Genomic DNA, 17583 nt, shown 5'->3' on the forward strand with positions numbered 1-17583 from the left:
CAAAGTTTTAAAATGTATACACATAATAAACTTAATTAAGATTTATGATTGATTAAATCAAGATAATTTTTTGTTTTTAATATAGAAAAAACTAATAGTATAGTAATTTTTATACAGTTGAATAATGTATGTAACTGTTGGTAGGTATTAACTAATTGCGTCTTTAAATTTTTATCAGGTATACAGAGTTATAACTTTAAGGTAGGGCCCTAGTAATTTTCGAAAATAATGCTAATTTTTGTTTGTTTTTTATATTTATTATTACAAGTGTCTTAATTATTGACCAGTCAACATTTTCTGTAAATTATTTCCAATTTTAAAAGTTACATACATATTACATACGTCAAACTTTTTTCCTTATGTTTAGTGATATAATTTGTTTTTTTTAGAAAAACTATAAAAATCAAACACTTTTAATAATTTCACACATATTAGTATTGTTTACATTTTACTAGTTTTTACCATCTACCGTTTTGCGTCACACCATTAATTTAAATGTATTTGAATCACTTTCAGTGGTTATAATAGTTCCATCCTAGTGGCGACTACGCTGGGTTTTTTTACTTGGCATTTATCATGTGATTGTTAAATACAATTTTCTAAAAGCAACGTAACTACAATGACCATGGCTATTTCTTTTGATTTTGATTTAACATTTATGTCGTTATGATCGAATGAAATACGTATTAAGTATTAACATAAAGTATATGTTATGAAATAGTTGATCTAGTAAGTCAATAAGTATTAAATTATAATTCTTTTTTCAGGAATAAAAAATGTCCTCGTAGAATAAAATGTATAATAATGTGTATACTATACAAACCAGGTTATGAAAGGGTTTATGACGTATTCAAGTACATCACAATATCACTTTATTGGATTATTTCATAATGATTTTACGAGAATGGTATAATATTTTATTACACCGATGAAAGGATTTGATAATAAAAATTTGCATAATAGATTTGTTATGCATATTTTATTAACAAACTCATTAAGAACGTTTAATACACATTGTAAAAAACCATAATAATAATAATAATCAGTTTCAAACAGTTTATCTACGTTTGTGTCCACCTTTCTGTTTACCCAAACGCTTTCCAGTGTTTGCCGTAGGTCTCTTGAAAGAACTCTTACTGCGACCACGTCCTCCTTTCTTTTTATCACCATCTTGTTTCGCTCTAAATCTCCTTTAAATATAAATAACAGTATTAAAAATTAATAAACAATACTGCTTTAATATTACGAGGACTTACTGTGATTCTTCCGCATGGATCGCTTTATTTGCAGCTTTTTCCAAATTGAATTTAGGCTTTTTGTTATTAATTGATTCTAATATTTGAAGACTGCTTTGTTTTTCTTCTTTCATGCTCTAAAACAGATTAATTTTGAATTTTTCGGTTCTATAACGTTTGGTTATAAAGGAATGGAGAAAATGCCAATTATTGTATAACAGCATGTCAATACAGAAATATTTAGAAATTAACAGCACACTTGTTTTTGTACTAAGGGAAAAGTGACATAACTGCATTGGAATAAAATGAGCCGTCGAGAGCAAAAGATGTGCAAGTCACGTTTACACACAATCTGTAGTAACACCACCAGGCGATATTGCATGTGAAAGTGGTTCGAGTGTTTTCCACTGGACGGCATGAGAACTTTTACATTCTCGTAAAAACGTACACAAAATTTTAACTTTAACCTTTCATTTCTCAACTTTGAATTTTTGTGACTTACACCACTTTTGCTTCGACGGCATAAATAACACAAATGTTTTATTCATATACCTTGGCAGGAACTTTTTCTTTTTTCAGTCCCGGTATGCTTTTCTTTTGTGATAGATCTTCTTTTTTTAATTTTTGTTGGAATTTACCCACTGACGCGGTCGAAATTCTTGCAACATCAACAGCCGTTTTTAACTAAAAAAAAAAATAATATATAGTTTATTACATTGAGGTACAAATGTGTACGTTTTTAATAGTTATTTACCTGGCTTGAATGTAAGGTGCCTTCTAGCGGTGGTAATCCGACAGTAGGAACTTTGATTTTACGAGAGGCGGCGATATTACGTAATCTTTGATATTCGTTTTTGGCCACTCGTTCTTTCTTGGCTTCTCTTTTTTGAGCAAACAAATCAATATTCGGATCGGCCGCATTTCCTGGGACTTCCAAAATCCAATCTTTTTCTTTTTCTGCGGCTGCTTTTTTATAACCATAAGCCGGAACCCATTTCTGTAAAAAAATTAACATCATAATGATAATAGTTATTTACCATTTAATCATCTATAAATAATTGTTAAAAATATCTTAATTTTTTTTTAAATTATATGATAATATTGACGGTTTAAGGGCTATTTGCTGAACGCAACATTTTCCTAACGTTTCATAAGAGTGTAAAGACAGTTGTCATTTATATTAAACTGTTTGCTCTTTGTTACTTACTGCAAATGGCCACTTAGCAATTGAAACATTACCTGGAGTATATCGTCCCATGACTTCTTAGGTTTGGGAGTTTTCTTAATACCTTTTTCGATAGCAAACTTCTGCCATTTAGTGAGCGCTTTAGGTGCTGGCAAAGGTTTTTCTCTAGGGATATTATACCTTGGTTCTGGCAAATCAACATACATATAACCTTCTTCAGTTTTCATGGGCAATTCAAACAGTTTGTTAATTAACAATTGCACATTATCACGAGTTTCGTTCGCCAAATAAGACTCTTGATCAGATCTAAAAACAAAATAATGTTAAATCTACGATATTTACATAAACCACTAGTTAAGGTATACATACCGAAGTTGTTTAGTGTCAAAATCATTAGAGTCAAAACAAAGTAACGTCCCCAAATCGATTTCCGGTTCCAAAACTTTGGAAACAGCTACACTACGTTGGGCAGCTTGGTCTTTGGCTGCCTTCTGATTCAATACTTCAGAAATGTCTTCCATTTCAAAAAGATTTAACAATTAATCAAATTGAACTTTTAAAACATTTAATATTTATACGTTCTCAAAAGAAATAGTAAATAAAATCTAATGATTGTTCGCACGTTTTGTTTTTTTTAATATTTTGCCACAGTACTTTTTTTGAGGTTAGATTATCATTCAACGTTGCCAACTGTTATTCTTATCACTTAGATTTCGATATCGCAACGGTGAAACATTTTTATAGTGCATTTTTCCCATACACATTTTGCCATATTCGTTTACAATTACCCCACTTGACCCTAGTAATTAACTTTTAAAATTTAATTCAAATATTTGCTTATAATCTTACCAAGTAGTGCTGGAAAATTCTAAATTTTTGACGATAGATAATTAACTTTTGATATTTGAATTATGAAGCATAAAAAATTAAAAACTGGCCGAATATTAAATTAATATTTTAATTTTAAATAGAAAATGCGTATTTTGTAATAACTTGAAAATACTTTAAATTACTTGATTTTTTTTTTAGAACTCTATTTTCTTATTACGAGTTAGTGTTATTAACTAAACAAGTATTAATTATAGTTCGATTGTTTCCCAAATTTTTAATATTTTTCTAAGTACTTTAAAATATACAATAACAAATTTTGACTACTTGTGTGTACTGTTTTGTGTATTACGCATAATTTAATTTTTATTGTAGGTAAATGATAAATTACGGTATTTTACAATAGTTATTTAAAATTTAGCCCTTGCTAAGTTAAGGGATAACTGTTTTCATATTTTCAGTATAGATAAGTATAAGTATTCTAAGTTCAGTTTAACTATTTTAGGAACAAATCTACTTTACCGGACACCTTTTTTTTTTAAATCGATAGTATTGCATGCTGATTATGAATCTGCAAACATTTTGGGCCGCTCGCACCTACTTTGGAAGTTACAGACGTTTGAAGTTCGCAGATTTTGACTTACGCGCGCGCCCGGCAGGTCCCGTCTCCCGGCGGCCCCCGGGTACTTCGTTAGTCGGTCGCCGCTCTCGACATACCGGCCGTCTTTCGACGTCGGTGTCGTACTTTAGCGAACACCTTTTTTTTTCGATTTTTGATTGCCATATTATAATGTTTTTTACGCTGATTACGAATCTGAATTTAAAATCGGGCAGACTTCTTTTTTCAGTTAAGTTTTAATTAAATAAACTACTAACTATGCAGAACAACTCCCTACGCCTGCCGGCTCCGGGAGCCGTCTCGAGCCCCTTTGGGGCTCTTCGTTGGATGGGGGCTCACGCCCCCAAACCCCCAGAGGAAAAAATAGCTCACCTAAAGGGAATAAAAAAAACTAACCTGATACTGCTCTGAAAGCGGTTAGTGACCTAACGAGTCCAAACCTAGCCTGCTTAATGTTAGTCATTAGTGGTGGGCACGATGGGTGGGAGACAAGTAGACGAGGGAACCGCGGTGACCGACGAACAATGTGTCCAGCGTTCGCGGGTAGACGGGGCCTGCCGGGCGCGCGCGTAAGTCAAAATCTGCGAACTTCAAACGTCTGTAACTTTCAAAGTAAGTGCGAGCGGCCTAAAATGTTTGTAGATTCGTAATCAGCATGCAAAATACTATCGATTTAAAAAAAAGGTGTCCGGTAAAGTAGATTTATACCCTATTTTATGTATAAGTTATAGGTAAAACTTCAATACTATGCGACAGTAATTGTTTTTTTTATCAACATAAAACAGTTAAGGTAAATATAAGATTTCTGAATTAGTATGCAACATGATAGGTAATTTTTTCAATAGTTGTAACTTAATAATGCTTTACCTATTTTGAAATTATAAATCACCTTTTACCCGACCTCCTCAAATGACGAAAATAAATAAAAAAATTACCTTTAAGTATGGCTAACTGTTGAAAACGTCAGACAGGTAGATAGGTACTTTATTTCTAAATAATTAAAAAACATTATTATCTTTTAATTTTATTATCGGTTTTCATATTTAGACGCAAAGGATGGGCAATATTTGTTATTTGACATCATTTCGTTTACCTTTATGAAGCGATGAATAATGTCATATTTTAAGGCTGGTTCACACGAAGAGCGTTAAACGCGCGTTAGTCATACGTACACAACAGTTTCATTATAGTTGTAAACGCGCGTTTAACGCTTCTCATGTGGGCCTTAATTAATCATATTAACCTGGTTGAACAGCTGAGTAGGATTTGTATAGGTTTTTGATATTTGATTATATATGAAAAAAAAATTGTTGTAATATTCATACACAATTTATTTATTATTTGTTTGAATGTCTTAATGATAATAATAATAGGTCCCATACAAAATTAAATAACATTAATAGATACAATTTTTAAATTATCGAATAAAATGTATTTAAGATACATAAATGAAACACTTTATTTTATTTTTAATCAAAAAATCGTGTATTATTATAAAATGAATTTTAAATAAGTATGAAATTACATTTTAATCATTTGTATCTGTGAAACGTAAAAAACTAAATGCATTCCTTTATTAAGTTGTAAATAGTTTGTATTATTTACAATTTACAAATAAAAAATTATCTTTCAATCGTCTATTAATATATAATTCGTCATAATATGTTCTATTATTTATTATATTATTTAAATTTTGCCCAACACTGTCATAAATACAAAGAACTGGTTTATTGTGATATTTCATAGAAAAATAGTGGTATTATCTATTTCATATTTGTTATGGCGCTTCAACGCACACAAAATCGATGGTCATATTACCGTAGCAAACAATAAACTATATTTTACATTATTATTTTATTAAACAATTGCGCTTATTTTAGTAATATAAATATATACAACGTTTGGCGAAACCACAACTCAGGTATGTTCTACATTATCGAGTATCTACTTTATAATCACAAATCATTACTCACATACATTTAAATGATACTTAAATAGGTAATCGTTTTCGCACGAACGTGATAGTGTTCTAAGAAGTAGATATACATAACCAATGTATAAAATATGGTTTTACGATTATACATAATAATATATAATATATAGTGACGATACGGTCACTATCGAGTGTATTTATTGGTAACTATAAGTATAGTAGTTTTAAGCAAACAATTATTTTTCATTACCGCATAGTTATTATAAAGTGGGTAGGTAAGTCGTCTGGATTATTAAGAGCAAGTGGTGGCTCAAAAGAAGGAGGGGGGATTTGTCGGGCAAACAGTAAAAAAAAAAATGTATTAACTAATTATTGTAGTTTTAGACTGTTGTCCGAACTTGGGTTAGAGATTGGTGACACGTGTACGATCATCTTCGTGAAACGTATAACAATAATAATATGATGACACTAACAAGTAACAATAATCGTACTCTTAAGAGGGCGTCGCACCGTCCATTTTTAAAGAGTAAAGTATAGGCAATTTTCTACAAAATCTTAATTTAAGGTTAAACTGTGATGTGTAATTATTAGTTTAATAACTATGACTCTATTTTTGGTAGTTGATTTATTTTTTGGACTATCACAGTATCCTTGAAAGCGATTTAAAAATGTTTTTTTATCTCAACTTGTTTAATCAGACTGAAAATAACTCGTTTAATTTTGGATTTAGAGTAAAAGCACCCATTATAAAATTAAAAGAGAACAATATTTTGGAAGGCGAGACGGTGCGCTTTTTTAATTATTCCAAGTATAACGCTCAATACATAGTTTAGAAATAACGACTATTTTAACATTTTTAAATGACTGTAACTTTCCAAAAAATTAATTTTTTTTTTTAAAACGCTCCGTCTCGCCCTCCGGAATATTGTTTTCTTTTAATTTTAAAATGTGTGCTTTTACTCTAAAACCAAAATTAAGCAAGTTATTTTCAGTCTGCTTAAACGTGTTTTTACCACTGAAAATCACCGGTGCGACGCCCTCTTAATAATTATTATCCAGTTCAGTTACACTGCGTTTGACATGGGTATTTTTTAATCACTATTATATGTGTGTAAAGTTAGTGGATGGAAAAACACAGTCTATATTTTGTCAACGGTATACTTAGAACTCTTTGTCCAGCAGGTCTTTTAAGCCGTTTACGAGTAGCTCGACGGTTGCCGTTAGATGTTTGTCGCGTTTGAATACCGCATCTAAGAACAACGGATCCGAAAAGAACTCGAACGTCCTGTCTATTCTTGTCATTGTTTTGTCGGTAAGATGTCTCTTGGTGAGCTGTTTAAGCATTTCCCGGCATACCGAAAAGTGCGTGGTCAAGTAGTTCCTGTCGTAGCTGTACTCGATTTCGTAGAAGCTCACAGCTGTCATGGTGAGCTCTTTGAATTTCAACTTAAAGTCGTCGGCCAGCGCCAGTTCGTTTTTATTGAACTGATTGTTTCTGGAAAGTATGCCTATTTTCACTATTATCTTAATGATGTTTTTCGTTAGTTTTTCAGAATCCCTCTTGTTGCCAGTCTGAAACAGTACAACACTTTTAATCACTATTTCAAACATAATAGACATAATATAATATTAATTTTATAGTTGTGACGTGACATAGTGTAATAAATAAATGTAAAACTTAAATAGAGGCCGTCGTATGCCGTCTCGGGAGGAGAATGGCTGCCGCTCCACTCCGCTATCGAATAATACATTATATTATTATGTCACTCTATTCAAATTTTACTTAATGAACATAGCGATTTTGAAAACTAATTATTATGGAAATTTAATGTCAACAATTGTTATAAACTTATATAATCAGAGCTTGAAGTGAGTTCTACTTACAAATAATGTTTAGTGAATTACCATTTAAAAAGTCAGATTATATTTTTTAAAACAAATTAGGTATGTAAAATATTCTATATTTGTAATACAACAATAAAGAGTTATGAAAATAAACTACTATGATAACCGTTATCGGTTTAGCAGAAAATTCAAATAAAAATAATTATATTTTGCAAGACATGAAAAGCCAATTAAAACGTGAACTAATAAAAAATCTTAATACCCTGGAGGTACTCAATAACTAATTTAAGAATGGGTGTAAAAACGTTTTTACACCAATTCTTAAAATTATAATTTTTTTTGATATTTTATGTAGAGTAGTAAATCGGGTTAAAAAATAAAATAATAATTACAGATATTTGTTTTTTGATTTATATATACAAGCTGATAATTATATGTTTTTTAATTATTGTCATGTATAATAATTATTATGTTTGTATGTTTTTAACACGTTCACTGTCCGATGACCCCTTTGTGGTTCATGGTTTATTTATAGATAAGTCCCTAATTAATTAATTAGTTAATTAAGTCCCTATCATCTCACCTGTCCAACTGTGTTATTATGAATTTCATAGAATATAGTCCATACAAATAAATCTCCAGAGAAATAAATGTTTGAAATGAACCACATGTGGATCATGGACTACTAAAATAAGTTGAACGTGACCCATATATAGATCATAGGACTGATAACTTTTGATTTAATTTAACATTAAGACAGTGAACGTGTTAATAATAATATTGACAAATATTTATATATTACTTGTATAAATGTCACGGCTAATGTTAACATTTAGATTAGTCGGATTTGGACATAACCCAAAACTGCCAAATGGTATTATAATACTTGTCACAGATAGGTATAGATACATATGATTCAAGTATTAAAATATTTAAAACTTAAAATACTTAACATTGTCAACTCATCGTAGCGTAGCTACAATAGATACCGGTTAGAATGAAAAAATGATCATATTGTGTTTGTTACTTGTACTGAATTTTATTTACTTACATAAAGTTTTGCCAGCCTGTACACGTTGTCCAAAATACTGGCATTGCGATCGTCAATAAACAATTTCACGACACTTTTATTGGTGACTTTGCTCATAAACTTTTTTTGTACTTGCAGTACAATATCTTTAGACTCGAACGCCTCCATCATGCCTGTATGCACATAAACAGAACAGTGTTGACGCAAATTAATAAACTATATTTATTGATATTGTACTAAAGTGTTCACACGAGCACAACAACTGTACGGCGTACGCGGAGGTGACTAAGAACGATTTACAATGATCGTTTCTTTTTCGCCGGAACTGTTAAAAATAAGCGAGAGACTTGTAAATCATTGTTATTCATATGCGATGCACAGTGCCGATTAGTAATTGTGCATAATATGCGTGTCGGACGTCTCTAGCTATAATAATAAATCAGCGAGTGAATATTTTTTTTTTAAGTATTACGCATACACCTACCCATATGTTTATTATATTATATTGTTGTTATTAATTGAAACTACAACGTTTCCCCGAAGGTCGGGTTCAATTAACATAGCTCTTTGATTGAAACGAACTGGAACTACCGGTCAACAGTATATGTTGTACTTGTAGGACGAGAAATGCGATACTAGACGCAAACACACTAGTGCTCCACTATTATAACGAAACTGGTTCAAGTATACAAATATTTCCCAAGACCTATCATTATATAATTATTATTATCGTCGTTCAGCGGGATGCGGTTTGAAAAAATTATAGGTATCTTGTCGATGGGTTCGTTTCCGGAAACTCCTGCGAAACGGTAAATGTCAGGACTTCATGTTTTATCATCGAGTATTTTTCTTCTATAATTGTTATTACCTACCTACTACTTCCATTAACTAATTCAAATTGGTATGAAGAATGTGCAGATTCCATAGTTTATTTTCTTGGTGCCAGTTTTGGGACTATTTTTTTCGCTTGTACAATAATTGATTGAAACGGAACCTATTCGAGTAAGGTTTGGTAGTAGTAAACAAAAATTGTTTTCATATTCTACTGGTTTTTTTTTTGTACTCTCTATTAGACAAATTATATGGCTGATATTCTCTCGCTAAATGTTATTAAAGAACAAAATCAGTTCAGCTATCAACTTATAAATGTGATTATTTATTACGGTGGTCATTAGGTTTTACATGAAAATAATAAGGGCAAGAAAGAACCAAAGCCCATAAGCGACCCTAGATGCGCGTCTGCCTAAAAGCGTTGTCCACACTGCAATAATAGATTTTGAAAAGGTTTTTTAATATTTCAATTGTTGTCAAAATATGCTTTGACCGAAAATGAAATTCTTATAACGCAAATGTACCATAAAATTTCTCGAATATTATATAACTACACATTTAATAGTAGTTGTCGAAAACAAGTATTATAATAGAATGTAAATAATCTTGTTTTCCGAACATCGACAAAAGATTTTTAAATAATCTATTTTGCTAAATTGTTGTGTAGCATCGACACAACGTTAACTATAGATACATATAATAAAATCATATACTAATTAGTTATTAAAAACTCACCGACGATTCCCGTTTGATTTGGTTTGTTTGTGTTGGTCTGTGCACAAATGTATATTTTTGAAAAGGATAACGCGAATTAATTCATTAAAACAAATATAGTATAATATAATAATGTGTTAAAATTATTGTTGTTTTTATTTTTTAACTATACGATTTTGTTTGTTTTTTAAATAAAATCGCGATAGCATACATGTTATCGTCGAACGCTACCTACGCTCTGCACACAGGAACTGGACTAAAACCGTTTGTGCATTCGGCGGACGGAAACAGCTGCCTCTTTTGATATTCGAACGGCGGTTGTAATAGTGAAGAACACACGGTATACAATAGGGAAAAACGCGAATACAGCTGCCACCTTTGCCCGGGCATTGTGATATTACACTGACCATACGGCTTTGAAATTACCTGTCGTGAACCTCCCCGCCGCTATGGAATTTGATAATAATATTCGAAATTTTATCTTGTTAATTCTCACAAAAATAGTCTCACCGAGAAAAAATAAGAGGAGATACACTAAAAGGCTACAAAGAGGTACAGGTACACCAAGGTTTAACGCGAGGTGGTCCTTTAAGTATAATATGACCTATGTTGGAGGATAAATGATGGTTTTTTGATTTCTCAGGTCAGCAGTAAAAATGGATTTTATTTTACTAAGCAAACCTACATTATGCACCGCAGTGTATAAAGTATCCAGGAAAGTCAAATACATAGTTTTACTACCTATATTAGAATCTTTAATTACAGTTTTTTTTATAAAGCAGTTTTTGGCTGGGTGTGCTCACTTTAATGAACGTATTCATATAATGCACGTTATTCAAATTTAACTATTGCATTACATTTTTGATAATTGTAACCGTTGAAACATTTTAGTAATACCATGATAACATTTTCAAACAAATTTTATTCGGTACATTCATAAATAATTTATTTAAGTATTTTTCGTTTAAAAATGTCGGCATAGTCAAAAGTAAAGCCATATAAAATACATTTCATTTGCAGTTTCTTTAATGTAAACATTCGACATGAGTTTGTTGTTTCAGTCAGATTTGTTCAGCAAATATGTACGTTAACATTTTTGTATACAGGATGATTCTTTTCTCACGATCCACTCAATATCTCATAGGGTTTAATAAGAAATTAAAATATTTTTTTACATATTGTTGTTACACAATGTGATCTCAATTTTTCATAATTTTTTTTTGTTTTATCCCCCCCCCAACTTAGTTTTTTCGATAGCAACTTTTGAAACTTAAACGGTAACGTATATATTTTATTAACTTTTTAAGTTGAGAATGATGTACTAACAATTTTGACTGGTCGATAACCAGTTTCGGACAACTATTTTTGAAGTTATAAGAGTTTAAAAGTTTTGATGGGAGGGGAAGTGTGTGGTTGGGAAATGCGCGCAGATTAAAATTTATTTATATATTTACATTTGGGTTGAGAAGATCTCTGGGCCATTTACGCTTAAGGCGGTGTGGTGGATTGTCAGGAAGAGCGAGGGAAGATAATTTAGATATTAGTGGATTTTGGTGATTGAAAGTGTTGTTGTGGAAGTTTTTATAGAATTGGGAAGCTAAGTCGTTATGTAGAGTTCGGTTGCTAACATACCATGGGGCATTAGTAATGAGGCGAAGAGATATTGATTGAAAGGACTGATGGGTTTGGATATTTGACTTTTTTGCTGCGCCCCATAACTAGATGCCGTAAGTCATAGAAGGCCGAATTAATTGCTTTTAAATGAGGAGTTTTGTATTAAGGGGTAATTTTGATTTTAGTAGTTGTCTGAGTTGATGGAGCCTGAAGTTAAGTGCTTTGCGTTTTAGTTTTATATGATAGGACCAGTTAAGTATTTTGTCTAGGTGGATACCCAGATACCTAACGACATTATCTTGGGGAATTATGTTGTTATTAATCTGTAACGGGGGATTAATGTCTTGACAGAGAGTAAATATAATGTGTAGCGATTTGTTTGTGTTGATTTTAATTCTCTAGAGTTCAAACCAGTTTTGTAAGTCGTCGAGGTGTTTTTGAAGAGTTTCAGATGCGGTTATCTTACATTTTTTTATTTGATCTAGGACAATTTCATGGTAATATTAGGAGCTGGTTTAGTAAAAATGGTATGATGAAGTTATTATATATAAGTTAGTTAAAATCGTAGCACTTTATTTATTTGACAACATTTATTGTTTTGATAACACTGTTAGGTTATTGGGTAAACTATGATAATTTTTCACAACAATGAAGAAGTGAATATTTAACATGTAAGGTCACACAATTAAAATTATTACATCATTATGATAAAAGTAAACTGTTTTGAAAAATGTAAACCAAAATTTACATAGCATTATAAACCGTATAAATCGCTTAAACTATTTGTAACCCAATTTAAAATGTTGAGATTAATAAAATAAATTTAAATTTAATAATGACATTATCTTAAAATTAAACATTGGTAATGAGAAAAACGTTTAAATGAAGCTGTCACTTGAAAATCAATATCTTTAAATAACTGTTTTACAATTTTCCTAAGTTCAGCAAAACTAAATTGACTCTCAAGATCCTGAGACTGATTTAATCTAAAATTATCTTTATCTCAAAAGGAATTATTACGTTCTAACATAGAAAACCTTTTTAAAAAATACGTTTTGGTGAACTTGTTAGTAGTAAAGTTATTTTGGTTTAATTTAAAATTATTCGAATTTATTTCGTTTAGATGTGCCATAACGGTTTTTTCGTGCTCTATGTTTTTTTCTACATCGGTACTTAGTTGTGTTCTCTATTTTATTTCTCTACCGAAAAACCAACGAACAATAACATATTTTTCTTGATAGTTTTGTTTGCCGTGGTAGAGTTTATATGCGGCGTACCGTTTTTTTATGTACTTTAGCGCTATTTAAATAATATTTCACGGGCTATACCTTATGTACAACATGTTTTTCAACGATCGTGTCGCTTTTTATATTTACCGACTACTGCCTTTGCGAATCCGTAAAACAAATGCAAGTTTTAATAAAAAAAAAACCCTTGTGCGAACGATTACTGACAATATCTACGCGTATTAAGTATGGTTATCCATGGATATTCATAAAGCAATATACCATTACAATGAGGTTGGGACTTGAGTTAGACCAAGCTGACTGAATATGATTAAATAATTTCCAAACCAATGTTTCCATGCGAATCAGTAGAAATACAACTATCGATAATAGTCTTGTAATAATGGTTAATGTACTTAATATTGTATTTTTACCATTAGGGTGTCTACAGAGGGTAAACCACTATTGGGAATCAGTGTACAAATCTCAAGAAATCTTTGGAAATCAGAAATCTGGTGTACAAATTATTTAATAGTGGTCTACCCACTGGGTGGCTACGATTAGGGCTGATCTTTTTTCTGCAATTATTTTTTTGCTGTTGTTACCCACATATTGTAACCAATAATATAGTGCGTATACATTTCAGATACCTGTTGACCTGTAATTTTCCCCTTAAGTTTGGTTTTACCTTAAAAAAAAAAAAAAAGTTCACTACAGATTTCTAAGAAAATGTTTTATGATGTTATAGACCCATTCTAGAAAAATCTTTGGAATCTTGAAGAATACACCATTAGTCAAAAGAATCGGAAAATATATTTAAAAAAAAAAGGTAGGTACTCATCCCATTTAAGAACTATAATAAAACATTTGGTTCGAGCGTCCAATTCTATAATAAACTAAATTTTTCTATATTTAGAAATTTTTTTATCTTTAACCCTTATACGCTTAAGAAGTAGGTACGGAACTAGTTTTTCTCAAATAGGAACATAGGTTTTTAAAACCATAAATATGTAGACAATTTTTTTTTTTAAATGTTAACGTTTGAATTTTCAATTTTTTATTATCTGTATTTGTTTTCAGCAGTAGCACTTTTATGTGCCATTAAATAATAAACATAATATTGTTCCCCATCGATAATACAGTCAACGAAAATGAGACATAAAAAAAACTGGCTCGTAGTATGAATTGCGAGGTAAAATACCCAGTACAGTGGGGTCGAGGCATAGTTGGGACGGGGAGGTCACACGTTTACAGGAATTTAAAATCTGAAAGCGATTAAATAATTTTCAAAAAAACGCTTCGATGCAAATCGGTAGTTAGTATTTTCAAGCTAGTACAGTCCAAATCAAGCACAATGTAAGCCAGCAAAGTTAGAAAATAATAAATTGAGGTGCTGTATTTACAAATCAGCATCAAAGTGTTTATTTCAAAGTGATTTTATTCAAATTTATCACTTTTATTTATAATAATTCATGTAGAACTGTGATCTCTCCGTTCCCTTTATGCTTTGATTCCGTTATGCCTATACTCTACTGTTCTAGTCCTTTTCGGATAAAATGTATTTTGATACAACTAACGTGTGCGGGCATACCAAATAAATATACCTTATAAATTTCATTTCGATCCGACTCTTTTTCTCGAAATAATAGCCAGTAAAAGTTCTAACTTAAAAACTCGTTTGTTTTTTCAAATTTTAACTGTGAGAAGTAAACTTCAACTTTTACCCCCCCCCCCCATAGTACCAACTAGATACAATTTGTGATTTATAGAGTTGATACTCGAAGGAATTGGTCCAGTATTGAAAAAGTTCCAATGTTTACAGACACAAAAAAAGCCTACGCCAGAGTAAAATACACTCCACCTTTCCTCTTGCCCTAAATGTGATATTATTTTCATAATTTTTATAATGGTTATAACTTAAGTTCTAAGTAGTTTTATTAATAACCGAATTTGACATTTTCTCTAAAATATTGTCTTCTTTCCATTGTATCACGAATATTTTTACTGGAACAATACCGATTTTTAAACTAAGTACTTAGCTGTCCCAGCAAAATCTGTTGAGGAGATAACATCACGACCGTGGATCGGCGAACATCCAAATTAGAAAGAAACGTATAGAGCCCTCAGCAAACGTTTCTATTGGTCCAAAATACTTTAGTCTGTCCACCAATACCTTGCAAGATGCCATGTGCATGTGTGCAACCCCTTCAACCGCAAAATGGAAGAATTTTGCCAGGAAATAAAGACCACCCGACAACATACTTTCACCGGTCAATGCCGAATAAAAATTCGATTTCTCACCGCACAACCGGGGAAGCCTGAAAGTTCCGGTAGAAAACATCCGGTGTCCGGAGGTGGTGACCGAACGTCTTCCGTTGACTTCTGTGGGAGAGGGAAATCCTTCGGTAAATTCGGGATGTTCCTCGGTAAAAAGTTAGTGCTCCCAAAACCCGGAGGCGCAAACCCGGTAACAACAAGTTTGACCATAAAAAGGCAAACCTGAATAAAATATGCGTAGTCAGAATACAGGTAATGAGTCGAGTCGGTTCCATATACAGCTACAGCTATAGTAGATCTAGAGTTCTTCAATACAATTTAGGTCCAATAAAGTACCTTTCAAGTTCGATTTCTTCTTTGTAAAAAAAAAAAAAAACAGCTTTATACTTTGATTTTATGTTTATTATTATTTACAGATCAAAATGAATCGTCTCTGTTTTTTCATATTATTTGCCATTGTAAATGTTTCGACAGAATTCAGTAATTATTTTATTTTAACAATAACATGATTAAGTAAGTTTAAAAAAAATCAATAATTTTTTTTTTTTTACAGTTGAGTATAAGAGGGAGCTGGTCATTACAAGTCAGTAACATTTTATTTTTATAAAAAATAGCTTCTTAATTTTACTATACTTATACATTTTTTTTACTGTGTATTACAGACGCACTCATTAGGCGTGCTTATAATATGAATGATTGTTTTATAGAAAATAAATATATATCAAGTAAGATTTATTTTATTACTAATATATATTAATTTATTTTATTGTAATACACTCTCGAAGGTTAGGTGATTTTATTAAAATTTATCACTTTTACTTATAATAATTCCTGTAGACCTGTGACCTCTCCGTCTCCTCGTTGCTTTGATTCCTTTATGCCTATACTCTACTGTACTAGTCCTCTCAGATAAAATCACTTTCAAATACTTAATATTTAATACTTTCTAACTATGCTGGTTTATACTATGCATGGTTTGGACTATACTGGCTTGAAAATACTAACTACCGATTTGCATCGAAGCGTTTTTTCGAAAGTGATTTTATCACTTTTAGATTTAAAAATTCCTGTAAACTTGTAACCTCCCCGTCTCCACTATGACCCGACCCAACTATGCTTCGTCCCCTCTATGCCTCGACCCCACTGCACTGGTTTTTTTTATGTCCGTGTTAATATATAAATTTATCTAATTTTTTTAATTTAAATTATGATTTGTTTATTGTAGATGGACTAGAACATGTCATTAGAACAATCGCTTCTAAAGGCTATACTTTAGGTAGTATAAGTTATATAATAATAAAACAAATAACGATAATGCTTTCTATCAGAAAAATATATTTGAAAATATTATAAAAATTTAATAACACAAATGCATCTCTATATATACAAATTTATCAGTGCTATAAGAATAGAAAATCAAATCCAAAACCGTTAATTTATTTTATGTTAATTCCAGATGTGATGAATCGTATGTTCGTTTTACCGGGTAATAAATTGTATTGCATATTTTGGAAATATTTTTGCATAGTTGATAAATATTCTTTAGTACTCAATGTATTTTTTTAAATTTCAGAAATTCCGAAGCTAGAGAATAAAATAGGTAACCATACTTCTGTACTTCACATTTAAAATACTTTACACATTTTCACGATTTATAATTATGTTGGGAATTAAATTTTGTATACAGTATATTACATATTAGTTTAATCAAAAAAACCAGTACAGTGGGGTCGGGGCATAGTGGTGATGGGGCATAGTGAGGACGGGGAGGTCACAGGTTTACAATAATTTTTATATCTGAAAGTGGTAAAATCACTTTCGAAAAAACGCTTCGATGCAATCGGTAGTTAGTATTTTTAAGCCAGTACAGTCCAAACCAAGCACAGTATGACCGATAAAATTACAAAATAAAATAATCAAAGCTTAATTTGAAAGTGATTTTATCCGAGAGGCCTAGTACAGTAAAATAAAGTCATAATGAAATCACAGCAACGAGGCGACGGAGAGGTCACAGATCTACAGGAATTATTATAAATAAAAGTAAATAAAATCACTTACAAATTATGCTTTGATGCTTTTATTTTGTAATTTTATTGGTCACACTGTGCTTGGTTTGGACTGTACTGGCTTAAAAATACTAACTAACGATTTGCATCAAAGCGTTTCTTAGAAAGTGATTTTATCTCTTTCAGATATAAAAATTATTGTAAGCCTGTGACCTCCCTGTCCTCACTATGCCCTGACA

The 17583-nt window shown here is 31.2% G+C and overlaps 2 protein-coding genes across 4 annotated transcripts; both read right to left on the reverse strand.

Moving 5' to 3' along the window:
* Positions 1-960: 960 nt before the first annotated feature.
* On the reverse strand, positions 961-3062 carry LOC126835496 (ribosome biogenesis regulatory protein homolog). The gene is made up of 6 exons (XM_050568134.1): positions 2791-3062; positions 2475-2727; positions 1990-2232; positions 1788-1919; positions 1257-1372; positions 961-1190 (listed from the first exon to the last, which is right to left on the reverse strand). The coding sequence occupies exons 1-6, from the start codon at positions 2940-2942 to the stop codon at positions 1058-1060; spliced, it is 1029 nt and encodes a 342-aa protein (XP_050424091.1). The 5' UTR covers positions 2943-3062; the 3' UTR covers positions 961-1057.
* Positions 3063-5437: 2375 nt separating this feature from the next.
* LOC126835495 (tumor necrosis factor alpha-induced protein 8) lies at positions 5438-10447 on the reverse strand. Of its 3 annotated transcripts, none has more exons than XM_050568132.1 (3): positions 10243-10447; positions 8698-8849; positions 5438-7373 (listed from the first exon to the last, which is right to left on the reverse strand). In XM_050568132.1, exons 2-3 carry the CDS (start codon positions 8845-8847, stop codon positions 6963-6965), a joined length of 561 nt encoding a protein of 186 aa, XP_050424089.1. In that variant the 5' UTR covers positions 8848-8849; positions 10243-10447; the 3' UTR covers positions 5438-6962. The 3 variants fall into 3 exon arrangements, with proteins under 3 accessions (XP_050424089.1, XP_050424088.1, XP_050424090.1); XM_050568131.1 differs by lacking the exon at positions 10243-10447 and adding an exon at positions 9161-9277; XM_050568133.1 differs by lacking the exon at positions 10243-10447 and adding an exon at positions 9161-9270 and having other exon boundaries at positions 8698-9102.
* Between the last annotated feature and the right edge of the window lie 7136 nt (positions 10448-17583).

Source organism: Adelges cooleyi, unplaced genomic scaffold (genome assembly GCF_023614345.1).
Source record: "Adelges cooleyi isolate 19-005CV unplaced genomic scaffold, UGA_ACOO_1.1 ACOO_flye_CR_arks_rails_tigmint_CR_PRNA_23, whole genome shotgun sequence".
Taxonomy (NCBI): Eukaryota; Metazoa; Arthropoda; class Insecta; order Hemiptera; family Adelgidae; genus Adelges; species Adelges cooleyi.